The sequence below is a fragment of the Hypanus sabinus genome, chromosome 1 (assembly GCF_030144855.1).
Source record: "Hypanus sabinus isolate sHypSab1 chromosome 1, sHypSab1.hap1, whole genome shotgun sequence".
Taxonomy (NCBI): Eukaryota; Metazoa; Chordata; class Chondrichthyes; order Myliobatiformes; family Dasyatidae; genus Hypanus; species Hypanus sabinus.
In genome coordinates, this window is record NC_082706.1 from 132,813,272 (window position 1) to 132,840,148 (window position 26,877).

The following is a 26,877-nucleotide window of genomic DNA, read 5'->3' on the forward strand; positions in this document are numbered from 1 at the left end:
AGTTATAGGGCACTGCAGCACAGCAACAGACTGTTCAGTTCATCCAGTCCATGGCAATTTGTTTTTCTGCCTTGCCCCATCTACCTTCACCTGCAACATATCTCTCCATCCTACTCTCAGTCATATACCCATCCAAACATCTCTTAAAAATATGCAACTGGAGTTGCATCCACAACCTTGTCTGGCAGCTCATTCCACATTCACAGTGAAGAAGTTTCCCCTGAAGTTCCCATTAAATAGTTTATCTTTCAGCCTAAACTTTATGAGCTTTAGTTCCTGTGTAACACAACTTCAGGTGAAAAGCCTGCATCAATTTACCCCATTTGTAACCTTCTTAATTTTGCATATCTCTATAAGATAACCCCTCATTCTCTGTGCTCCAGAAAATGAAGTCCTAAGCTATGAAGTCACAAAGATCCTCGAGACCTGACAACACCCTTGTAAATTTTTTCTTCAAGCTTATTGGTATCTTTTCAGTAGGTAGGTGATCAGAACTGCACATAATACTCCAAATTCAATGTCATTATTGTCTTATACGACTTGAATATAACATCCTAACATGACCCTATCAACCTGTGATGTTGTTTTCAAGGATCCCTTTGTTTTATCATACACATCAGTCCCCCACCATTCACTGCATGGCCTACCCTGCTTCGTAATGTCAAGATGCAATGCCTCACACTTGCCTACATTAAATTCCATCTGTCACTTTACAGCCAATTTTCCCATCTCGTCCAAATTCCACTGTAGGCATTGATAGTCTCTCTTGCTGTCCTCAGTCTTGGTGTCACCCACAAATTTGCTGATCCAGTTTAGCATATTATTATCTAAATCAGGGGTTCTTAACCCCAGAGAGATTACGTGGGGGTCTGTGAACATGGATGGGAAAAAAATTTACATCTTCGTTTTCACTAACCTCTAACTGAAATTTAGCATTTCCTTCAATTACGAACGCAGGCAACAAACCAAAATAATATTAGCAGCACCAGTGAAACCACAGATATTTTCCTATCACAAGTTGTTACAAACATCTCAAAATATCATGCTCATCAACACTCATCAAAATATGGCAGTTATTAGACCTGCTTCCAGATCCAACATGATTACAATCTTTCTGTATGCAGACGCTCGTGTGATGTACCTGGCCAACTATTGGGCAGCCCTGCATGGTTGCATGTTCTCACATTTGTACCCAGACATCTACGTTACTCTGCATTATTCCCCATCTACAATTGGTTATTGAACAATGTGTCGAAGGAGGTAAGTCACTTGTATTGTTTGTAATAGTTTTGCAAAACTGGACAGTTGAAATGAGAATTATTAACTCTTCGTAAAGCCACTGGGTCTTATGTAATACCATGCGATTCCATGCGCAACAATAGTCAAATTCCGGGACTCCTGAGCTACAGCTGTAATCGTGCATCTTCCAGAGTATCTAAAAGCCAGTAAAAGTCTTAAAACTTGGTAAGACCTGTCTTATTTTACTATTTATATTTTTTGCAGACCCAATTTAAGTTGAAATGTCATAAAAAAGTCTGACAGTAACAAGTGGTTTCACTTGCATTAAGTGACAAAAGCCAGTTATTTATTGTGTGGAAAAATGCTTACAAATGGAAGAATGAACCCAGCAAAAGAGCACCTCACATCTGTCCCTCCTGAAAATGCATCTAAAGATGTGGGTTGTTTTTCATGTGAAGAAAACTCAATTTGAAAAAGTTGGAACACTTTTAAAACTTGGATTTGCCATTTTCACCAAAACCTTTTCTTGAAGCATCCTATTAAGGTGCTTACCGGATTTCCAAACAAAAGAAACTCTACACTATTGGAGAGACTTAAGTAAAACCATGTGCACTGTAAATTGTTCAACTGGTTTATGGACTGGAACAGGAATAAAATGGAAGCGATTCCATGATCAAATAATGTGATATGTTCTAGAATAGTTGATTATTTCATTTAACATTTTGAAACAGGTCATTGAGGAATTGGCAGCGTCACAATTCCCAGTCAGAATGCAACTGGATTTAACTACAGACATCTCTCAAAGCTCGTTCATTATGCGCGTGCTAAAGCCAAAGAATTTGAGAGTCTCTTTTGGAAAGTACAAAGGCCGTTTTCGAAAAGGTAAAAAGTATTTTTTTGCCAAATAAAAACTTGACTGAAAAGGAAAACATCATACTTTTAGCACAGATGGAGCTCCTGTGATCCTTGGTAATACATTTTTGCTAATTTAGTCATTACTCATTGTTTCTTCTCTCCCCCCCCCCCCCCACCCAAACACACACACACATGCACTGGCAACAAAAACTCTTCCAACAACCCTCAAAGAAGTTTTGTCAGCAGCCACAAAAGTCATTAATTTTATTAGAAGCAGATCTCTGAATAATCGTATTTTTATAAAGATTTTGTCAAGAAATAAGTGCAGAATATAAAGTGCTTCTCTACTACTCAGAAGATCAATGGCTTTAAGAGGGTAAGTCTTGAAGCGCTTGTTCAAACTAAGGACAGAAGCTTCACTTTTTCTGAAAGAACAAGAAAACCCACTCTTGGAACAATTTGGAAAAAAAAGGTATTGTATCAATGGCCTGGCTTCCCTAGCGCACACTTTCAGCCATATGAATGAAATAAATCTTTCAAGGTTCTTAAGTGATCACCATGAATACTAATGAAAAATTACAAGCATTCTTGGCTGAGCTGTCGAAATGGAAGAAGAAAGTAGAGGCTGACATCTTTGCAAGCTTTCAAATGCTGAAGGAAGTGCTTTACCAAGATGGAGTTGAGATAGAAAATCTTTTGTCAATTTCTTTGAAGAGACACTTCAGAACACTTTCAAAAGTTATTTCCATCTTGTTGGTATTAAAGTTGAACTATAAATCTGCAATCTTCTTTCTGATACAAATTGTATCAAAGATGTAGATCTAGCCCAAGTTGAACCCATTGTTCTTAGGACAAAAAATGTACTACAATTGGAATTTAACTCAAAAAGTCTTGGATAATTCTGGTGTTTCTTGAAAGAAGCCCATCCTCGCCTTGTAAAGCAAGTTATACAAGCTTTAATTCCATTTGCAACAACTTATATTTGTGAATCATGATTTTCAATATTTATAAGCATAGAAATAAAAATACTGAAATTGACTGGATGTCCAACCACTCCACAACTTGTCAAAGACCACTCCACAATTTAATGTTCTTATTCAAGTTAAGCAACAACAGCCCTTGACATGTCTTTTAAAAAAATAAAGTTTAATATTAACTTACCGATATTTTAAGTGCCAAGTATTGTTATTTAATAAAGGAGCATATGTATTACTACATCACAAATGTGTTTAAAAAAAATTTTGGATAAGTATTTCAAAATAACTGAAATCCTGCATATTTCATTTTATATATTTATATACATGTTTCTGAGATGGGGTCCATAGGCTTCACCAGACTGACAAAGGGATTCCATTAAAAAAAAGATCAAGAACCCCTGATATAAATCATTAATAGTTAAATAATGGACCCAGTGTAGATCCCTGTGGAACACTACTCGTCGCAGGCCTCCAGGCAGAGAGAGAATCATCTACGTCTGTCTCTGCTAAGCCCAATACCGAATCCGATTTACTACTTCATCTTGAATGCCAAGCAACTGAACCTCTGACTCACCTCCAATGTGGGCACTTCAAAGACCTTGCTGAAGTCCATACAGACAACATCCAGTCTTTCATCAACCTTCCTCATATCCTCCTCAAAAAATTCTATACAGTTGGTTAGACATGAACTATACCATGCACAAAACCATTATCCCTAATCAGCTCCCTAACATTGAATCACAGTGGATTTAATTTGGTGCTTTTTTTTAAAAAACACTGATCATCAGAAAAAGACTCTTCAGTGTCAAAGTGAAAACAAATCTCTACAAAGTGATCTACATTAATTACAAATATAAAACAAAATAATTCATTGCATATTCACCCCATTCAAGTCAGTATTTAGTAGATGCACCTTTGACAGCACTTATAGCCTTGAGTCTGTGTCAATAGATTTCTATCAGCTTTGCACATCTGGACACTGCAATTTTTCCCCATTCTTCTTTACAAAATTGCTCAGGCTCTGTCAGATTACACGGTGATCATGAATGAACAGCCCTTTCCAAGTCCACTCACATATTCTCAATTGGACTGAGGTCTGGACTGAGTTCGCTACTCCAGGACATTAACTTTGTTGTTGTTTAAAGCGTTCCTGTGTAGCTTCAGCTTTATGCTTGGGGTCATTGTCTTGCTCAAAAACAAATCTCCTCCGAAGTCGCAGTTCTCTTGCGGACTGCATCAGGTTTTCCCTAGGATTTTCCCGTACAGTAGAATGCAAAAATTTGGGCACTCCTGGTCAAAATTTCTGTTACTGTGAATAACTAAGCGAGAAAAAGATGACCTGATTTCCAAAAGGCATAAAGTTAAAGATGACACATTTCTTTAATATTTTTAAGCAAGATTACTTTTTTATTTCCATCTTTTAGTTTCAAAATAACAAGAAAGGAAAAGGGCCCGAAGCAAAAGCTTGGGCACCCTGCAAGGTCAGTACTTAGTAACACACCCTTGGCATGTGTCATAGCTTGTAAACGCTTTCTGTAGCCAGCTAAGAGTCTTTCAATTCTTGTTTGGGGGATTTTTGCCCATTCTTCCTTGCATTCTTCTGTGAGTTTCTTGACCCGCCTTGCATGCACAGCTCTTTTGAGGTCTATCCACAGATTTTTGATGATGTTCAGGTTGGGGGACTGAGGGCCATGGCAAAACCTTCAGCTTGCGCCTCTTGAGGTAGTCCATTGTGGATTTTGAGGTGTGTTCAGGATCATTATCCTGTTGTACAAGCCATCCTCTTCATCTTCAGCTTTTTGTTTTTACAGACAGTGTGATGTTTGCTTCCAGAATTTGCTGGTATTTAATTGAATTCATTCTTCCCTCTAGCAGTAAAATGTTCCCCATGCCACTGGCTGCAACACAAGCCTAAAGCATGATCAATCCACCCCTTTGCTTAACAGTTGGAGAGGTGTTCTTTTCATGAAATTCTGCACCCTTTTTGCTCCAAACATACCTTTGCTCATTGCAGCCAAAAAGTTCTATTTTAACTTCATCAGTCCACAGGACATGTTTTCAAAATGCATCAGGCTTGTTTAGATGTTCCTTTGCAAACTTCTGACGCTGAATTTTGTGGTGAGGACGCAGGGAAGGTTTTCTTCTGATGACTCTTCCATGAAGGTCATATTTGTGCAGGTGTTGCTGCACAGTAGAACAGTGCACCACCACTCCAGAGTCTGCTAAATCTTCCTGGAAGTATTTTGCAGTCAAACGGGGGGTTTTGATTTGCCTTTCTAGCAATCCTACGGGTTCTCTCGGAAAGTTTTCTTGGTCTTCCAGACCTCAACTTAACCTCCATCGTTCCTGTTCACTGCCATTTCTTAATTACATTACGAACTAAGGAAACGGCTACCTGGAACTTTCAGCGTGCTAGGCAGCTGCTTAGAGGAGCCCCTGGCAGCTGATTGTTGGGACGAGGTTTGAGCAGTCAGGGTATTCATAAAGCTTTGAAATTTGCATCATCTATCGATGTCTGTGAACAAGCTAGTGCCCTAACAAACTAATTAAGGTCTGAGACCTTGGTAAAAATTACCTGAGTGCTCAAATCTCTTGGGGTACCCAAACTTTTGCATGGTGCTCCTTTCATTTTTTTCCACTCTAACATTGTACAAAACAAAAATAATACACTAATCTTGCTTAAAATGTTGAAAATAATGTTGCATCTTTAACTTTATGACTTTTGGAGATCAGTTCATCATCTACTCACTTAACTATTCAAAGTAACAGAAATTTTGACCAGGAGTGCCCAAACTTTTGCACTGTATTTTGCTGCATTCATTTTATCCTCTACCTTCACAAGCCTTCCAGGGTCTGCTGCAGCATGATGCAGCCATTGCCATGCTTCATGGTAGGGGTAAGTGAGTTTTTGATGATGTGCGGTGTTTGGCTTATGCTAAACATAGTGTTTAGTCTGATGGCCAAAAAGCTCAATGGTTTCATCAAACCATAGAACCTCTTTTCAGCTGACTTCAGAATCTCCCACATGTCTTTGGGCAAACTCTAGCAGAAATTTCATGCCCCCCACCCCCCCAACAGTGGTTTTCTCTTTGCCACTCTCCCATAAAGCTGCAACCAGTGAAGCACCCCCAGGCAACAATTGTTGCATGCACAGTCTCTCCCATTTCCGCCATTGAAGCTTGCAACTCCTCCACAGTTGTCTTGGGTTTTTTGGTAGCTTCCCTCACTCATCCCTTTCTGGCATGGTCACTCAGTTTTGAGGACAGCCTGCTCTAGGCAGATTTACAGCTATTTCCTGATGATTGACTTAACCGTACTCCAAGGGATATTTAGTGACTTGGAAATTTTCTTGTATCCATCTCCTGACTTGTGCTTTTCAATACATTTTTTTGTGGAGTTGCTTGTTCTTTTGTCTTAGTGATACAGTTTTTGCCATGATACTGACTCACCAGCAGCTGGACCTTCTAGGTACAGTTGTACTACAATCAGTTGAAACAAGTTGACTGCACATCTCCAAAAACAGATTTCCATTTAACTAATTATGTCATTTCTAAAACCAATTAGCTGCACCAGTGATGACTTGGTGTGTCATATTAAAGGGGGCTAAATATGAATAGTCAATTGTTGTGTTTTATATTCTAGTTAATTTAGATCACTTTGTATATATCTGCTTTCACTTTGACACTAAAGAATTTCTTTCTGTTGATCAGTGTCAAAAAAAACCAAATTAAATGCACTGTGATTCAAAGTTGTAAAATAATAAAACAGGAAAACCTCCTGGGGGAGGGGGGATGAATACTTTTTATAGGCACTGAATCATGTCCCTTAGAATACTTTCCAATAAGTATAGGCTCACTGGCCTACAAATTTCCCGACTTATTTTTAGAGTTTTTCTTAAGCAGCAGAACAAAATCTACAATCCTCCAGTCTCTGCCACCTCACCTGTGACTAACTATGTTTAAATATCTCTGCCAGAGCCCCTGCAATTTCTGCACGAGCCTCCCACAATCAGAGGGGACACATCCAGATGTGGTCCACGTTGCCACTACTCTTACCTCAATTGTACAGATCCTGTGTCTGTCTTTCGAGTAAAAACAGATGTAAAAAATTTGTTTAAGATCTCCCAAATTGACTGGCAGGTAGGTAACTGCACTATGTGGGGCTCTCGAAATGGCAAGCAGTGACTAGCTGGGTAAGGAAGGAATTCAGGCTTGGGTACAGTGATTTACAACAACAGTTTGATGAGGAAAATTATATAATAGAGTGCAACCCTGATATCTTCATACTGTTCCTCTGAGTGGATATTGATGGGCTCTCTATCCATGAGAAGATCAGTTACATTCATATCACTGTGTAGGTTGGAGCTTTGGGCATTTCGACTGCAGGTGCCCTTGACAGCACTGAAAACCTCATGTACTCCATGGCTATCAACAGGTTAAGAGTTTTGCTTTCTTAGTACCAACTATCTGCTGTTCTGGTCACTTTTTTAATGTTAGCCCAAAGTCTTCAATTCCTAACTTGTTCTTAAAGGCATCAACAACTGAGTTTACATGAATGTGCTGCAAAAGAACAACAATCTTCTTGCAAACCTGAATAAACTTGTGCTCTTCCTCAAATTCTTCTTGATCTTCTTCAATTAATGCAGCAGCTTTGTCTGTAGAAAACACCAAAATTAAATCATGACAATCTTCTCAAAATTATTTCTTTAAAGGTATTTTAATTGACAGAAATCTTACCACCACTTATAAATTCTTCTTCTTTAATACTATTAGCCAGATCAGTCGGAAGATTGAACTGACTCTGTTCTTGATCCAGTGAACAATAATAAGCTAGATCAGTCATCCAGCACCCTCCTTCATTTTGTTCAACCACACCAGATTTTATTTCTATAAAAGAAAAAAGTACCCATTGTTTTTATTATTCTTTTTTGAATTTATATTACAACTTAATATTACAATTTTTGATAAGAACAACCTTCTTTGACCAACTCTTCAACCTCAATAATTGACAGAAATAAGTGGATTGGACACTCTCCTCACTTGATATGATCACACATGATAATTGGATCTCATCAGAAGCCATAGCCCTGATCTTCAGTTCCAGTTCTAAAAGACCTGTTCATGCTTTTACAACTTATTAAATTTAGTTCAAGTTGAACTATCATTCAACCACACATAAAAATCAATTAATATAATCAAATGAAACAGCATTCATCCAGGACCAAAGTACAAAACACATTATCAATAGTCATACATAGCCCATATAACAGTCACACAAAAAAAAAAGCCCGTCCCCAAGTGACATGTCCTGTAAACAGATGGTGCATGGGTGTTATCAGCAAGAACAAGCAGTTCTCAACAGTTCGCAGAAGAACGTACACACGCACACAATCCAGCTTGTCCTTCCACCGATCAAACACTGGATGGCAATACTGACAGGAGGGGCCACCCTCAACCCTGCATCAACACCACGCTACACTGCCTCCAGTGTTTCCTCTCCTGGACTGATATAACAGGCAAGCATGCAGCTTGAGGCCTAGTCTTGCTACAACCAAAGCCACACAGCTCCCCAGCATCTTCTCTCTCCAATAAGCAAAGGAAAAAGACTTTACATTACCAATGTCCAACAGGATCTTGCAATTGCAAAAGATATGTCCAAAACAATCACTCACTGTTAGACCGCCTTCTGCTTTTGCTATAACTCTGATGGATGCCTTGCTATAACAGGCAGTAAAGTTCCACATCAAGTCCAGCTCTTCCAGGTACTCTGCTAACAAGCAACTCACTGACAGATTAGACCTCCAGTACCTGATGTTCCTAATGTCCAGTATTTTCTTGCAATCATAAAAACATTAAAAAACAGACAATAAAACCTTTGCTTGGCCCCCAAGAGGCCACTGCACCTGAACAAACTACCATCATACTGAAGTATTATCTCTGATAGCATGAGTTTCAACTTTCCACAGTAATTTTTTATGCAGCACTTAACGTGCTTTTTGGAAATCTTTGGTCTTGCAAATCTTCACGACTTCAGGCTTGAAGGATGTCCATTTAGAACAGATGCGGAGAAACTACTTTAGTCAGAGGGTGGTAAACCTAAGGAATTTGCTGCCACAAGCGGCTGTGAAGGTTAAGTTATTGGGTGCATTTAAGGCAGAGGTAGATAGGTTCTTGATTAGCCAGGGTATCAAAGGGAATGGGGAGTAGGCAGGGGAGTGGGGATGACTGGAAGAATTAGATCAGCCAATGTTTCAATGTCAGAGCAGACTCGATGGACCAAATGGCCTACTTCTGTTCCTATATCTTATAGTCTTATCTCTTTTACTTTAAAGGGAGCTTGAAAGGAGCATGAACAGAGTTTTAAAAAAATCCTTTGATGCCAAGAGTAAATGAAGAGTCCTCTGGTTGAGTATGGCCTTTCTCAGTAATCTGTAATAGGACTTCTCCTTTGCATCCAATGTATAAAATTATTCCTTTGCGTAATATGTAAACGAACATTAACTGTCAGTATGCAATTAACAAATAGGAGCCATGAAGTTCAGAAGATGGAGCCAGAAAGCTACACATGAACACATACATGATATAACTAGGGCTAGAAGCCAAAGAGGTTCATATATAAAAATTATTAAAAGCTGGAGAACACTTATATGTGCCATTTAAAAACTGTGGCACCAGCTACAGGCAAAATGTATTTACTACATTATCCTCCAAATGCAACATTCACAGACCGAAAACTTTGAAGTGGTTACGGTAAATCTGACAGAATGCTGTCAGCTACAAACATAATTTTATCTATAGCAAAAAGCACAGAAGTAAACAAGCAACAGGTAGCTACAGTTGAGGCCACATTCTCTGGAAACAACAAATGCAATTAATACCTTTGCTATCATCTGTTTGGGAGCATTCAGTGTTGTACTCAGCTTTCTGCTGGTTGAGAAATAAATTACTTTTTGAGGAATCTTGCCACATCTCTTCTGTGCTTTCATCTGGATACACAGGGGATAAGTAAACAGCTGCCAGAGGTGGGCCTGAACCGCCATTCAAAGTCTGGTCAGCATCATCATTTTCTTTAACATTTGTCTGCTCTACTGCTGCGACCCCACAAGGTCCATCTCTAAGACCCAAGCTGTTGTCACAATTTGGTGAGCAGATGATCTGTGATACATGAAGTGACTGATCAGGTGCAGTAGTATTACCGCCGCCAGAACAAAAATATACAGAATCCAGTTTCATTCCATCATTCAAACCAGAATCAAGAGTATCCTGTAGAACAAAATAGATAGCTGTTATTGATACAAGACAAATATTTGATTCGTAATTAAATTATGAATTGCCAAATACCCCAGACCTTGCAGCAAATAAGACAATCAATTGGACACACTAAAGACTTCCCAACTCTAAAGAGCAAAATCAAGGTTACCACAATGTTACTTCAGTGATCAAAATCAGGTTTATCATCACTGGCATACATCATGAAATTTGTTATTTTTTGCACTAGAACTACAGTGCAAAACATAGAAAACTATAACATAAAAGTATTCACCCCCTTGAAAGTTTTCATGTTTTATCGTTTTAAAACATTGAATCATGGATTTAATTTGCTTTTTTTTCCATACTGATCAACAAAAAAATTTTTATGTCAAAGTGAAAACAGATCTCTACAAAGTGATCCAAATTAACTGCAAACATAAAAACACAAAATAATTCATTGCAGAAGTATTCACCCTCCTTAATACAACACACCAAATCATCACTGGTGCAGTTAATTGGTTTTAGAGGTCACATAATTAGTTAAAAGATCTGTTTTTGAAGACCTGTGCACAGTCATGGTGGTTCAAATGATTGTAGTAAAAGTACACCTCTATCTGGAAAGTCCAACTGCTGGTAAATCAGTGTCCGAGCAAGAACTGTACCATAAGGACAAAAGAACACAACAATATGCTTATTGAGAAGCATAGTCAGGAGATGGATACAAGAAAATATCCAAGTCACTGCAGAGAAAATGCAGTTGATCTTTTGGATCACTTCAATGGTGTAATGGTGTTATATTGTCTGACAAATTGAGGACTTCTAATAGGGAATTTGTGATTTGCTAATCAGAGGCTGGAAACAGAAATCTTCCAAAATTTATAAATATACATACAGGTTTCCTCCGTTATCCGAAGGTAGAGCATCCCATGAAACCATTTGTAAGCCGAAATGTCGTAAAGCGAAGAAGCAATTGCCATTAATTTATATGGGAAAAATTTTTAAGCATTCCCAGACCCAAAAGATAACCTACCAAATCATACCAATTAACACAAAACCTAAAATAACATGGACATATAGTAAAAGCAGGAATTATATGATAAATATGAAGCCTATATAAAGTAGAAATATTGTATGTACAGTGTAGTTTCATTTATCAGAATTGGGAAAACAGACAGCCAAAATCAATTTGGATAAAACAAAAATTGGCATGTACATGCATGCACATGCACACACCTACACATGTACACGCCTGCGCACACAACTGCCCACACAAAGCTTCACGGTCAGGGTAGTCTTTCTCGGGGTAAACACACGTATAAAGCGAGGGTCTTTCTTTCGTAAAAACGAAAATCCTCTTTGGTTAACAGATACTAATGTAGATCTTTCATAACAGCGAGCTGTCGTAAAGCGAACGTTTGAAAAACTGGGGCCACCTGTACATTTATATATACACACACACACACACACACAAATACTTCTCGCAATGCAGAATCTTGAAGGTAGCTTCAAGAAGAGAAGTGAGCAGTAAAATAAACGTTAAGTAAGCTTAAAAAAGAACACTACATACAATCAATTTAATAGGTACAACTGTTTATTCGTGCAAATATCTAATCAGCCAATCATGTGACAGTAGCTCAATGCATAAAACAATGTAGACACGGTCAAGAGGTTCAGTGGTTGTTCAAACCAAACATCAGAATAAGGAAGGAATGTGATCCAAGTGATTTTGACTGCGGAATGATTATTGGTGCCAAACAGGGTGATCAGAAACTGTTGGTCTTCTGAGATTTTCACATACAAGTCTCCAGAGAATAGTGAGAAAAAGAAAACACACTCAGTGAGTGGCAGTTCTGTGGGTGAAAACATCTTGTTGTTAATGAGAGGTCAGAGGAGAATGGCCTGACTGTTTCAAGCTGACAGGATGGTAACATGCATTATAACAGTGGTGTGCGTAAGTGCATCTTTGAACACACAACACATCAAACCTTGAAAAGGATGGGCTGCAGCAGCAGAAGCAACAAATGTACACTCAGTGGCCACTTTATTAGGTGCAGGAGGAAAAAAGATTTAGAGCACATTTGGATAACTTTCTGTAAATGTTTTAATTATCAGTGATAAACTGAAAACTGCAGCTCAAAAATTGTGTAACCAAAAACATAACCATAAAATATCACATAATGCCATGAGGATATTCAGTCTGAAAAAAAAAATGCATGCTCTTCCCTCAGTATGGTACCTTTGCAGTTGCTAAATTAAATTTCTCACTATTCTGCACGACTACTATTGGAGAAGCTGACTGCTACTCCAGGAAAACTGCCATGATTTCCATTGCCTATTTAACTTAAACTTAGGCATAAAAGTTAAAAGATGCAGGAAGGTATGGTTCAACAAACTGATGATTCCAAACCAACTGATCAACATAATTCAACTCATCAGATGCAGTATAAAGCTTTGCAAGTAAGGGACAATATTAACCTTATTTTCTTACCTCATTTTGGCCAGGGATACATTCTCTCTTTGCTTGCAAACGGAGTGCATTAAATGTTTGATCTTGCCCAGTTATATTCCTATCCACTATTCGAAGGTCTTGGAAATTATTAAATATCACTTTATTAGAAGATACATTTATCATATTATCATCCTCTTCTCCAGCTATATTCCTGTCGACTATTTCACTTTCCCAACGATTGGAGGCTGCAGATTGTCGAGCTGACACACCATTTCCATCTTCTTCATTCCCACTGCTACCATCTCCTCCATCACCTAAAACATCAGCGCACATTTTTAAAGTATAATCACAAGTTCATACTTTAAAATTAGCTTAACTGCATCTATCATTACTAAAATCCAATGTAGTAACTATCACAGATAAAGGGAAATTACTTTTAACACTTGAAGATAAGGTGGCAAGTTGAAGGAAAAAATACAATGGGTAAGTAGTCACGCTCAAGAGAGATTCATCCACAATATAGATGGCAGTCAACTTATTTAGGTCATGGTATTGGAGAAGGCAGCCAATAGAATTCACTTTAATCAAGATGCATTTAAATACAAGAGTGAATAGCAGCAAAATAAATTCTGACCATGGTCTCTAACAGGGAGGCAAATAGGACATGAATCTTTGAAGAGTGGTTTTCAAAATGTGTTGAGCAAATAAAAACAACCTGTATTATTCTTGGTAGTAAATCAGATCAATCACAGTCAAGGAAGTGTAACAATCTCCATTTCATCCATTCAAGCTGTGAAACCCAAGTGCAGTGAGAACAAATTGTAAGGGATACCAAGGCAACATACCTTGAACCCAAAACAGTATTGAACCATGCTTTCCATTAAACAAGACAGACAAATGTCATGTTATCTTGCATGCCCGAAGTGCTACAAATTAAAGCATGCTCCCCAGTTCAAATGGAAATTGAAATTTTTCTTTAATTATCTGCAATCTCAGGTTTTCAAATATAATTGACTTAATTAAATAAGCCAACTCCAAGACTGTAGTGCTGATCATATGTCAACTTTTTAATAAAAATCTCAAAATAGACATATGAAAAATCAGAAATCATTTCGATAATATTTTTAAAAAAGTTGGATAAACAAATTCAGAATAATCTTTCAATTTTAGCTATACCCAATTATTCTATCAAAATTAAATTTAAAGAACATTGTTTGCTGTAATATTTAATTTTGTGCTTACCGACAATTGGTGAGTTTATGACCCGACCCTCTACTGATCTTTTGAATTCAAATCCAACCTCACTTAGCTCATCAAGTGGTCCAATGGACTCATCAGAACTACCGCCTTCCAAACCCGGCCGGAAGATGGGTTGATTGCTCTCTCCTGGCTGAAACGGAAATTCATTCACAGCAGGTTCACGTTATATTTTCAATATTCCTAGACTTTTCTAATGAACAATGTTGGAGATTCAGGAATTATAGAATGATGTGAACTATAACAAGCATTAATTCAAACAAGAACAAGTCTTCAGTTCAAATGTAAATTGCAAGTAGTAAACTATTTGAAGTTGAAAAGACAGCTTTGTAAACAAACCACACTGCTTACAGAACATAGGCTACTGGCCCACAGAAAAGTTCAAAGTAAAATTATCAAAAGTAGGTTTTCGTCATCACACACTACCCTGAGATTCATTTTCTTGCAGGCATTCATGGAAGGAAAGTAGAATCAGTAAAAAAAAAACAATCTGCAAAAGACAAACTGCGCAAGTATAAAGAAAGGCAAATAAAAATAAATAAATAAATAGATAATTCAGAGAACATGAATTACAGAATCCTTGAAAGTGAGTCTTCAAAGTAGAATCAATTCAGTGATGAGTGAAGTTATCTACACTGGCTCAGGAGCCTGATGGTTGAAAAGGTAATAATTATTCCTGAACCTGGTGGTGTGGGACCCAAGGATCCCATACTTCTGTGATGACAACAATAAGAGACCATGACCTGGATGGTGGTGCTCCATGATGATAGATGCTGCCTTCTTGTGGCAACAATCCTTGTAGATGTCCTCAATGTGCTTCCTGCTATGGACGGGGCTGTAGCCACTATATTTTGTAGGCTTTTCCATTCTTAGGCATTTGTGTTTCCATCCCAGGCCATGATGCAACCAATCAGTATACTCGCCATTGTGCCTCCACAGAAGTTTTCAGGATTTTAGATGACATGCCAAATCTGCGTAAACTTCTTAAAAAAAAATAGAAGCACTGCCATGCCTTCTTTGTAATGGCACTTTACGTGCTGATCACAGGGCAGATCCTCCGAAATAAAAACATCAAGGAATTTAAAGTTACCCTCTCCACCTCTAATACCCTAACGAGAACTGGCTCGTGGACTTCCCAGTTCTTTTTCCTGTGGTCAATAATCAGCTCTCTGACATTGAGTGAGAGATTGTTGTGCCACCATTCGACCAGATTTTCAATTTCCCTCCTATATACTGATTCATCACCACCTTTAATTTGGGCAACAACAGTGGTGTCGTCAGCAAACTTAAACATGGCACTGGACCAATAGTTAGTCTTATGGTCCTAAGTATAAAACAAATAGAGCAGGGGCTAAGCACACAGCCTTGCAGCATTTGAAAACCATGAAGTTTTCAAATGCATCAGCCAAATGCAAGTAAAAAAAAAAGCATATTAAATAGCCTACATCAAACTAGGCAACAGTGGCCTAATTATTTTGCAACATTGTTACCAAGTTCAAGGAACTTGTAGACCAGACTGATGTTGTCACTTAACACAGCTAACAGTCACAAGCATATGCTTTTTCCACTAATTGGGGTATCCGTGCCCTCAAAGAATCAACACTTAACAATAGCTTTGGGTGTTCTGGGTTCTTTGTCCTCAAACATTTAAATCATACTCAAGGATTAGTTTGTCTCATTAAAGGTGTATGAACATTCAGAACTGTTTCCCCATTGTACATACACAAGTCATTGGAAGCACTGTCACTGCCAGATTCAAAATATTAAAGTAAATATTATCATTGACAGTATTGAATTTGTTCTTAGTGTATAAAAGCTTAAGAACAAATTTGTTCTTGAGAATTTGACACTCTGTACTGGGTCTCCAGGGGAATGCCTGCATGTCGTGATGAATAAAGGCCGTTTGTATTAACCAGTTTCAGTGTCTCTTAGGTGACTCAGTTCACAGACACAACAAACACTTAGGCTTCTGGTCACTTCTGTGTGACATCTTCTGTGTGAATTTATATCCATCTCACTTTATCACTAACCAGGATACAAGGAAACCAACCAAGAACATTACTATGCTCATATGTCATGAAATTAATCTTTCCTTTCTTAATATCAGTTGTCTAAAGCAGGATGACAGTATCAACTGTACTTTTACCCCAATCATTTTCAAGGGACATTGTTCCATGTGAGATAGATCACCTCTGACTAAGAGAATATTGTGTGCAAGAATGAACAGCTACAAAGGGCCTGGCAATGCTGTATCTAGAAAAGCAAATACATTTGATCACCCTTCTAAAAAGCAGAGAATTGAAATGGAAAGTATGCAGTGCAAGTTCAGATTCATGAGGTGCTGAGTTTACCATGATAATTTAAACAGTTTACAGTCATATCTAGTTTTAATTGAAAGAAGATCTCATTAAAATATTGAATTCCGGTTAATTGGGCCATCACTCAATCAGAGCAGCCACTTATTTTGGACAACTCCTAAAGAACAAAATCTAACCAAGTAAATAGCAACTATTCCATTCAATTGTTTGGGACATGAAGTCACTTAACTGGAACAAGAGCCTGTTAGCAAACAAATTCTAACTAGAGTCAGATGCTTGCACTTCGGTGGCTGTTAGACACTATACCCTGCTTAGAGTGAAGTTTTTAAATAGCATAGTTGCGCATATTTATGTTCAAAAAGCAATGATGTTTTTGTCACTGACAGCTGGCAGAAATAAACAATAAGACAGTTCAGAACTATTTTCTTCACTGCGGTTTCAAGTATTCAGGCTTGATTATGCCAGAGATGGCCAGGAGTGAAAAATCAAACAATATCACTACTTCAACAAGTTAAAAACTACAAAGAATTTGAGGTTTCTACCATCACCTTCAAGGTTACAATGAAAGTGAAGATCTAGAGGATACAATCATTGATAACATTGTATGAAGGTAGCCAATTATCTGCACTAGGTGTCTGCACTAACTTTATTTACAATCAACCAAAAGAACATGGCAGCGTATATTGGATCAATTCCTCTGTCAATAATGATTAAAAACTAATACAGTTTATAGCACTGTAGTGGTGTTGAGTGTTTTTTAATTTGTTCTGTATTTCATTTAAATACATAATCTGTTACTCTGTTAATTGGTAGTTTGTCTTTTTTTTAAAATACTTTTAAACTATTTCCATGAAATTTCAGCTAATTGGACAGTTGCTTAATTGGGCCAAAATGGACCGGACCTGATGTGTCCCAATTAACCGGAATCTACTGTTTACAAAATAATCACAGGTTTGAAAGGATAGATGTGAAGTTGATTTTTCCCTTGGGTATGACGTCTGAAATCAGCTGACACAGCCTCTATACAGAGGAGTGAAACAATCTTTTCAATCTTCTAAAAGAATTCTTAGAAATTCAGTATTCAGACTGGATTACATTCAGAGAATCAAGCTGCATAGAGTTACAGCCAGCAAGTGGCACTCAAGTAGGTCAACTGTGGTCTGAAAAATGCAGTGTAGGTATGAAGGGCTGACTACTGTACAGCTGCTATTTATTATGTTCTCACATAAAATGGGGTAACAATAAATCAATTCCTAATTGCTGTGGCTATATAGTTATATCATATATATTGAATGATACGTCTACCCCCACCCCTCCAACACTAAAAAGAAACCTAAGGAAAGCTATACCAACTCCCTTGCTGCACAGGACATTGACTGGCTTGGCAAAGTACTGCGTTGCTGATTAGTCTCCAGCTCATCGTCCGTATCCTCACCACTTGATGGTGCAGAATCCATTCCAGTTGCTGCTTGTCGAACAAGTGGGATCTGAAAGTTATCCTGTAACATGGCCAAATAATCCTTTAAAATGACCAAATATTTTAAAAACTCCTAATGCCAGAATTATACTAAAACAATATATAAAAAATAGTAAATCAGAAAACTTCAGAAACTGGAAATCAGAAATAAAGCTGGAAAATGTGGATTTACAGAAAGAAACAGTATTTCTGATGGTAAAACTGGGAAAATGATAAGACAAGTTATTTTCAGTTGCAGAGAGGGTTGTGGACAACAACATTTTGATTGGATGAAGCCAGAGTTATCTGGGTGATTCTGAAGTGTTTAAGAGCTATCTGGTTTGTCGATCAGAGTAATTGGGGACTAAAATAAATAAAAAGCTATGCTAAAGCTGTGAAATGCAGAGCTGGTGAGTATTAAAAATCCCAAGCATATCAGGCAGTGTCTGTGGACATGGGAAAACAGATATAACATTACATATAGATAATCAAATTGCTGAAGTTGACAAATTCTGAGGCAAAAAGTGAATTATTGAACTTGACATCAAGAACCCAAATTGGCACTGAAAATTGACCAGGGAGAAAATTATCCAAGTTCATGATTATTTAATATTTAAAATACTTTACATTATGTTATTTGCAGTAATTTGTATTAACAATGCTCATTAGCTTTAATAAAATTAATGAGTTCCCAGATGTTTTGCTCTGAGCCTTGACTCGTTTTTAGCCTACCTGAATGGGTTCAAATTAAAGATAATAGGCATGAGAACCACCACCTACATGGTTTTAAATGGATTGCCAGTTTACCATACACCAACAAGCAGGTTTGACATTGGCAACAAACTTCTTCAGGCAGCAAGTACAGATCTAACCATTACAGTGAAAATAATAGAATTAGATATTTATTGAGTACATGCTCATTTTTTGAATTACTTATGATCGTATAGGGAAATATACAATTTTGACATGCATGTCTGTCACTATTTGTACTGATGAGAGTTAAATTACTTTTCTTTCAAAATGTTATGGCCTTAGTTTAGCAGTTTAGTAAGTTCTTACAAATTTTTAAAAAATCAGCAATAGCTTGCAAAAAGAATTGAACTATTGAATTGCAGTATTCCCTACCTCATCACAATCTAACGGCTGCAAAGGATCTTGGTCTAATTTTCTCAAATAGGAATCCAATTCATGTTCAATCTAAAACAGCAAAGACAAAGGGAAAATTCTTAGTCCAACATCTTTTGTGCAATAGATAATCACAAATGTCCTCAAACACATCTATTTGCAGTGCAGGGCTAGATTAAATGAATAGCAAACAATACATTCCACACTTTTAAGTTTAGAAGACAGGGTAAATTTATCTGGAGTGCTTTGAAAAAAAGTAATGAAACAGCAAAATTGTCAGAGAAAACACAGTTATGTATCAACTAATACATGTCAGTAGAAATGCCAAATCAAAACATCAGAGCCTATTTGCAGTTACCTACGGCTGTCTGAATTAACCTTGAGCCACAAGGACGGAGTACTCGGGTGTCATTAGGTATTACAGGCCCTTCAATTCACCATGTCCATACCCACCACTGTACTTAGTTAGACTTGTCCCAATTACTTTCACAGTCCATAGCTTTCTATGCCTTGGAAATTCAAATGCTTCTCGAGATGCCTCTTGCATGTTGACAGAACCTGCATCCACCACCTCCTCAGGTAATGCAGTACAGGCTTCAACCACTTTCTTAGATCTGGTCTAAACATCTACAGGTGGCCCTCCTTATCAGCAAGGGATTGGTTCCGGGACCCCTCATGGATACCAAAAAACGCTACAATTATTACTAAGCAACGCAGTGGTTTAATTATTGAGTTTTGGGGTTTTGATCCTCCACATGAATCCGGCACAGATGGAGAGCGCACTCGGGAGCGGTCTGTCACTGGATTGAACTCGGGAACTTCTGTTCCCGAGCCTGGCACTGAAACATATGTTCTTAAGTGTTTTATATGCATAGAAAGGTAAAATATATACTATATACTAAGACAAATGTTTGACTAACTGACGCTAAATAATGCCAGGTGTACCTGTTCCGACTTACTTAATAAGAGAACTTCCGATTTTTTTCAATTCTGATCTACAATAACCCACGCAGATCCTTCCATATACTTTAAATCATCTCTAGATTACTTACAATACCTAATACAATGTAAATGCTATGTAAAATAATTGTTATACTGCATTGTTTAGGGAATAATGACAAGAAAAAAAAGTCCGTACACACTCGAACAACAAGTGCTGGAAGAGTACTTCCAGGTTTTCTCAATTCACGGTTGGTTGAATTTGCGCATGCAGAACTCATGGATAAGGAGGGCCAACTGTACTCTCACCATATATCTATGCTACATTTAACCCCCCCCCCCCCCCACTTCCCCCCATTGGAAAAAGATTCTATCAACCCATCTATCTCCTTCAATTTTGTATACTTTATCAAGTCGCTCCTCTGCTCCACGAAAAACAATTCAAGCCCATCCAAATCTCTCTTTATAATTGAAATCCCAATTCAGGTAACATCCTGTGGATATTCTTCATATCTTCCCCATACAGTGGCAACCAGCACAACATTATCAGGAATGGCCTAAACACGGCTTAAAAATTGTAACATGGCATCCATGTGTTTACATTCTATGCCACGGGTGATAAGGCAAACATCCAGTTTGCATTCTGCATTTTCCCCTTCTACTGTGCTGCTGCTTTCAGGCAGTTATGTACTTGTATGCCAAGGTACCTCTGTTTATCAACACTTTCTAAGATCCTGTACAGTTCATGTCTAACACTTGCATCACTTGGAATATGTCAGCATTAAATTTTCCTCTGTCATTAGTCTATCCAACTTTCTAACTGATGATAAACTCTTCTTCGGCTTTCAGCTGGGTACAGATATCGATTTTAACCAATGTTTTGTTGGTAAACTCTACCAACTTCATCAGGGATGATGCCTGGGCACGTCTAGTTCAGTGGTATTTATCCCCCATCATCCATCCTTCCTGATTGGTTAGTCCTCATCCAATCAGGTTTCCACTGTCCCACCTTGTTTACAAATCAGATTCCAGTTACTCACACATACTTCCTCTATAAGAGGAACCACTATGAACAAATGGACAAAGTTGCTATGGGATTGCCCTTGTTGCCAGCTATTGCTAATTTCTACATGAAGGACTTTGAGGAGAGGGCTCAGAGTTAATCGCCCTTACACTGCAAATGCTTCTTCAGATACATCAATGACTACATGTGTGGCTTAGTGTGGCTTCATGGACTCCAGGCATGAACAGTTCTACAATCATCTGAACAGCATACATCTAAACATTAAATTTGCGACAGAGATAGAAAAGAATGGTTGCTTCCCATTCCTGGACATTCTAATACAATGAAAACCAAATGATAGCCTTGGACATAGTGTCAATCGGAAACCCAATCACATGGACTTATGGACAACAACTAACATCACACCTCCCAAAGTAGAGCAGTCCTTTCTACATTGATTAACCTTGTAAAACTATTTCAGGCCCGGACAGTCTCCATGAGGAAATAAGATTATTACACATGATGTTCCTACAGAATAGCTACAAGGTTAAGCAAATCAATCGACCCTTAAAACAACGGAAAAGCCTAACCTAACAACCTAACAACGATGAGCCCAACGCTACCATCTGTCTTCCCTATATTTATATGGTTTCTGGAAGGATCGCAAGGATCCTGAAGAAATACCAGATTAATATTATTCACAAACCCACACGGAAGCTCAAAGATGACCTGGGATTCCCAGCAGATGGCACATACAGGATTCCTTGTAAATGTAGAGCAGTGTATAATCGGCCAGACAGGACACAATAGAAAATGGCATCAAGCAGCACAGGTGGTGTATTCATTTGGGTTACCCAGAGGAATCGGCAGTAGCAGAACACTGTATTTGCAATGGCCTTAGGATTGACTTCAACAATGCAAAACTACTGTGCTGTGCCAATGGCTTTTGGGGCCATTGAAATAAAACTAGAGGAAAAGAATTCTAACAAAGAAGGTCTTGTTCTACGTAACAATTGGATTTTTGATTGTAAACAAGGTGGGTCAGCAGATATCTGATTGGATGAGGAATAACCAATCAGGAGGGATGAAATACCACCGGATTAAACATGCCCAGGCATCATCCCTGATGAAGATGGCAAAGTTTGCTATCAAAGCATTGGTTAAAATCAATACCTGTACCCAACTGGAATGACAAAAAGAGTTTGTCATATACATCGGGAAAGCACTAGATTCTTTTTCTAACTAATTAATTCAACTGCAAAACTTAAAAGATGTTTGTATATCAACATAGTTGGGAGGGGTAGTTTTCAGTTGTGGGTCAATGGGACTAGACAGAATAACAGTTGGGCAAAGAATAAATGGGCTGGAGGGCCTGTTTATGCTGTAGTGCTCTACGACTAGAATCATGCTGGAGCTCAAGGCGATCTTTCTCACTATGAATGTCATCACAAACTTACTTCCTACATTTGCGTTCAAGTCTTAACATATATAAAAGAAACACCAAGGGTCCCAGAACCAAATTTTGCACTGCACTAGTGATTACAGATTTCTAAACAAAGAGCAACCCTCTGCAACTATTCTTCATCTCCTAGTATCATCTCTAGATCCCACTGCAACTTGTTTTGGATCTCACAAGCTCCAACATTGTGGATCAGTGCAAGAGCACTGAAATTGGAAACATTCATCACATTGCTCTTAATTTCATTCATCACACTGTTTAAAACTATTTTATCTAATTAAAGAGATGATTTCTCATGAATAAAACAATGCTGACTATCCTTAATCAATTCCTGTCTTTCCAAATCCAAATAAATCCTGTACACCTTGAGATTTTGTTTCAATCTTTCCTATGGCTAATGCAAGACTCACTGGCCTATTAGTTACCTGACATATCCCTGCTGATGTCCCTGAATAAAGGAACTAACATTTGCAACCGTCCTGCCAACTGGTATTTCATCCGTGTCAGTGAAGATGCAAAAATCAGATAATCTCAGTCATCTGCACCCTCAGCAGCCTGGCAATATCTCATCAGGCCCTGGGGAATTATCCACATTTATTGCTCCAAGACACCTTACACAACCTCTTCCTCCATGTACATGCTCTAGAACAAGGGCTCCCAACCATTTTTATGCCATAGGTCAATACCATTAAACAAGGAGTCCATGGGCCCAAGATTGGCAACCCCTGCTCCAAAATACCACTATCCCTTTCCCTGGGTGCAAATGCAGAAGTTTTTCTATGCTGTTGCTGGACTTGCTGTGAAACCCAGCAGCAGTTAAAATAGAAATTATTCAGCTGAAGTCATTGGAAGCTCAATGAACCTATTCAAATAAAGACTGACTGCAAGCATGAAAGCATTAGATTTTTTTAAAAACTTAATTTGGTTATGTGTTCAAATTTCTCCAATGTTTGCATTTTCATATTAAATCTTCAAAAAGAAAATGTTTTAAAAGAAAATACTTTTGATTTTTTGTGAATAGGACACATCTGAGCATTGAATCACCAATGTTTTAACACCTGGTAAACCCAGGATGTTGCTTAATCAGCTGTCATACATCGGCACTCATAAAAAAGCTGTAACAGGCAGGGAATCATTAACCAGCTTAGAACTGGTTTATATATAGTTTTTTTTCTGTAGAACCAAGCTAGAGTGTTTAACAGGCATAGAGCCTAAGAGCTCAAGCAGCTGTTGCTCAGTAGAAAACTGCCATTATATAAGGTTTGTTTATTTACATTAAATCTTTTAATCATACAGAAAGACTAAGCCTTTATCCATGAAGTGCTCTGCGACTTGAATGACAAAAAAAACCTTAGTGGTTCTGAAGCTCATGCACCGGTAAGAAATAATGCAACAAATTACATTATATGCTATATATAAAAAGGCGATGCTCACAGTATTAACAGCTATACCATCTGATGAATTGAAAACAGTTTTGACAACTAGTTGTATAATTGGCAGTTTACTCTATCAGTTGCAATTTGTACTGAGCACTTAAAAAGTTAAACCAAAAGGAAGGCTGAAGCATCCATAACCTTAGAGAGGTCAAGGGAAGTCACAGATTAGTCTTCATTGAGGGGTCAGCAGTGCAAAGGGTGAGAAGTTTTAAGTTCCTGGATGCAAACATTGCTGAAGATCCTGGGCCCAACATATTGATGCAATTATAAAGATGATATCAGCGACTATATTTCATTATGATTTTCAAGAATGTTACTAAAATTCTAGCAAATTTCTAAAGATGTACCATGGAGAGTATTCTAACTAGTTGTATCACCGTCGGGTATTGAGGGGCCATTTCACAGGATTGGATAAAATTGCAGACGGTTATCAACTTAGCCAGTTCCAGTTGTTACGAAGGATGAACAACTCTGATGAGCAGACGGGTGCAGAGTCGCCCATGCACCCCCCGCCTTTTGGAGAATCGCAAATCACTACTATTTCGATGCTGTTATCAAGGAAGTAAGAGAGACAAAGGAAATCTGCCAGGGCAGTTGTTATTGATAACAGCTTATGAAAGTTAATGAGAGAGAGACACAGCTAAGAGTTACCCAGGGTGGATCGTCTCCTAGTGACAAAAGAGGAGATTTACTGCTATTGTCTTTTGGAGAAGGATTGTTTACTTGGTACTGTTCTATTCATTGAAACCCCTCAGGGGACAACCAGAGTGGGCTGGTTTGATGGGTTACATCATCCCAACCTGATTGACACCTGAGACCCCGTGAGTGGGGATAGAAGTGAGGTCTGGGGTAACACCCCTCAGACTCACCAGGAGAAACACTAGTGAGCAGCAGAAACCCACAAGACAGTGTGGGACATCGGAGACTGAATGAAGGGTCGGTAAATTTTAACTCACAGTGTTTATAGCGAGACCGGTGGGGGCTTGTGTGTGTGTCCACCCTTGCCTGGGTGACGAGTCCACCACGGAAGAACGGTCTAGCTAAAGGACAGAGGGGTCACACTTGAATGGCCACAACAATGACACATTGACGGATCGAAATCGTAAAGGAAGGTTGGCAAAGACCATAGCTGTTACTGTTTGTGCGCTCTCTTTCTCTCGTCTCTCTCCCCAACAATTGCAACACATCGACTGACAACTACCACAGCCTGCATGAACCGAACTGAACTTTATATTTCCATCTGACAATTCATTATCCCCTAGACAACGATAGAGCTTGTTTTGTTATTATTATTATACCCGCGCTTTTAGGTTTAGTATTGCTAACGTATATTATCTGTATATTTGCATTGATACTGTTTTGTATATTTTTACAAATAAATACTGTTGAAAATAGCATCACCAGACTCCAACGGACACTTCTATCTTCTATCTTTGCTGGTAAGACACCCAGTTAAGGGATATGTAACACAGTATGGGTACTAGTCTCCCCAGCATCAAGGACATCTTCAAAAGGCGAGGCCTCAAAAAGGCAACATCCATCATTAAGGACCACACCCTCACCCCCCCCCCATCACCCAGAACATCATCTTTAATCCATTATTCCTACTGGGGCATAAGCCCAGCTTGCCTTCGTCCTCTACCTGTGGCCAAATTTTTAGTCTTTCAGGATGTAGTCCATCGAAAATTCCTCCTCTCCCAGTGAGTAGTTCTTTGGAGCTTCTGTTGGCGCTTTTTTGGTGTTGGGTTTTTAATAAGATGGGATAGTTAGCCCCATGCCCAACCCTCCTCCTCCTTTCGCAGCCAGGCTTGGGCCCATCCACGGCAAAGTTATCACCCAGGATATGCTTTTCTCTTAATATTACCATCAGAGAGGAGGTAAAGACACCTGTGAAACATACTCAACATTTTAGGAGCTCCTCTTCTCTGCCATCAGATTTCTTAATGGACAAAACCAACCCTTGAACAGTACCTAACTATTTTTGATTTTTTTGCAGTACTTTTTTTTAAAAAAAAATGTGTTGCACAGTGCTGCTACCTCTAGACAAATTTCACGGCATATTATCAGTGATATTAAACCTGATTCTGATCCTTCTTCAGTCAGAAATTACAGAAGGATGGCTCTTCTTGCTCTTGTCCAAGGCTATACTTAAGTCAATGATAAATTGTTTTCCACTTCCTGAACTCAATACATTTACCAAGGATTACCAGTGTGGGGAAAAAAGGTAGCATCTTAATCAAATAAATACTGATTGTAAAACTGTCAATATATTAAAGGAGACAGGCAGGAAAATGGGATAGTACAGATGTGGAAGATTCAGGCCAAATACAAGAAAATGGGACTAGCTTTAGATATTAACCTTGTTCAGCATGAATGAACCTGTCTGTAAAAGTCCCTGTGCTGCAAAACTCTGTAAAGGTATTTCTATTATTAGACATAATTAAATTAACCCCTAATTTAGGTCCAGCAATTAGAAGAAAAATGAGCAATAACTATTAACTTTTGTGACTTTTTTTTTAAAAAAAGAGAATATGATAAACAAATGAATTCCAAGGGAAATGTTTTCATTAGTGAAATCAGGATAGAAACTACTGGGAGTTTGTACATAATATAACCTAGAGAAATTTTAGGCCCATAATCATTCAAACTTTAAGCTGAGAGAAAGTAGTAAAATGAAACAAATCAGGAAAGAAAACTCCTTTTGGGACAAATGCTCATGATGCTGTGCAGAATAAGGTAGCTGTTCCATTACTTCAGAGTACATTAATAGCAAATTAAATTTTATTTGCCCTATTATTTTTGATGAAACATTTGGCACTGATGTGTGGTGTACATGTTTGACTACAGAGCTTTCCCCAGTGACCCCTTGTTGAAACACTGATTACCTGAACTGCAGAATGGGCTTCAGGAAGCTCTTGTCCTTCAGTGTGGCCCCTCTGCATTCCTGGTGGTACAAACTTCTTGAAATAAGCTTCCAGTCTATCATCCTGCAATGTATCTGCATCAAGTTCATCATCTGTTGGAATAATAATTGTGAGATCAATCACAATCAATTAAGACAACTGAATTCCGGTAGATTCTGGTTAATTGGGACACACCAAGACCAGTACATTT

At 38.2% G+C, this 26,877-nt stretch overlaps 1 protein-coding gene across 7 annotated transcripts in view; it reads right to left on the reverse strand.

The window, feature by feature from the left end:
* Nucleotides 1-26,877, reverse strand: part of cep192 (centrosomal protein 192) — a 187,988-nt gene that overhangs the window by 123,160 nt on the left and 37,951 nt on the right. For 5 of the 7 annotated variants that reach the window (XM_059976688.1, XM_059976683.1, XM_059976673.1 and 2 more), the window contains exons 7-14: nucleotides 26,649-26,779; nucleotides 18,927-18,998; nucleotides 17,695-17,844; nucleotides 14,013-14,160; nucleotides 12,810-13,084; nucleotides 9,949-10,333; nucleotides 7,808-7,957; nucleotides 7,661-7,725 (exon numbers count right to left, since the gene is read on the reverse strand). In XM_059976688.1, coding sequence (XP_059832671.1) covers nucleotides 7,661-7,725; nucleotides 7,808-7,957; nucleotides 9,949-10,333; nucleotides 12,810-13,084; nucleotides 14,013-14,160; nucleotides 17,695-17,844; nucleotides 18,927-18,998; nucleotides 26,649-26,779 — 1,376 coding nt within the window. Of the gene's footprint in view, nucleotides 1-7,660; nucleotides 7,726-7,807; nucleotides 7,958-9,948; nucleotides 10,334-12,809; nucleotides 13,085-14,012; nucleotides 14,161-17,694; nucleotides 17,845-18,926; nucleotides 18,999-26,648; nucleotides 26,780-26,877 lie in introns of those variants that run through there. The other 2 variants (XM_059976713.1, XM_059976704.1) reach the window with 2 other exon arrangements.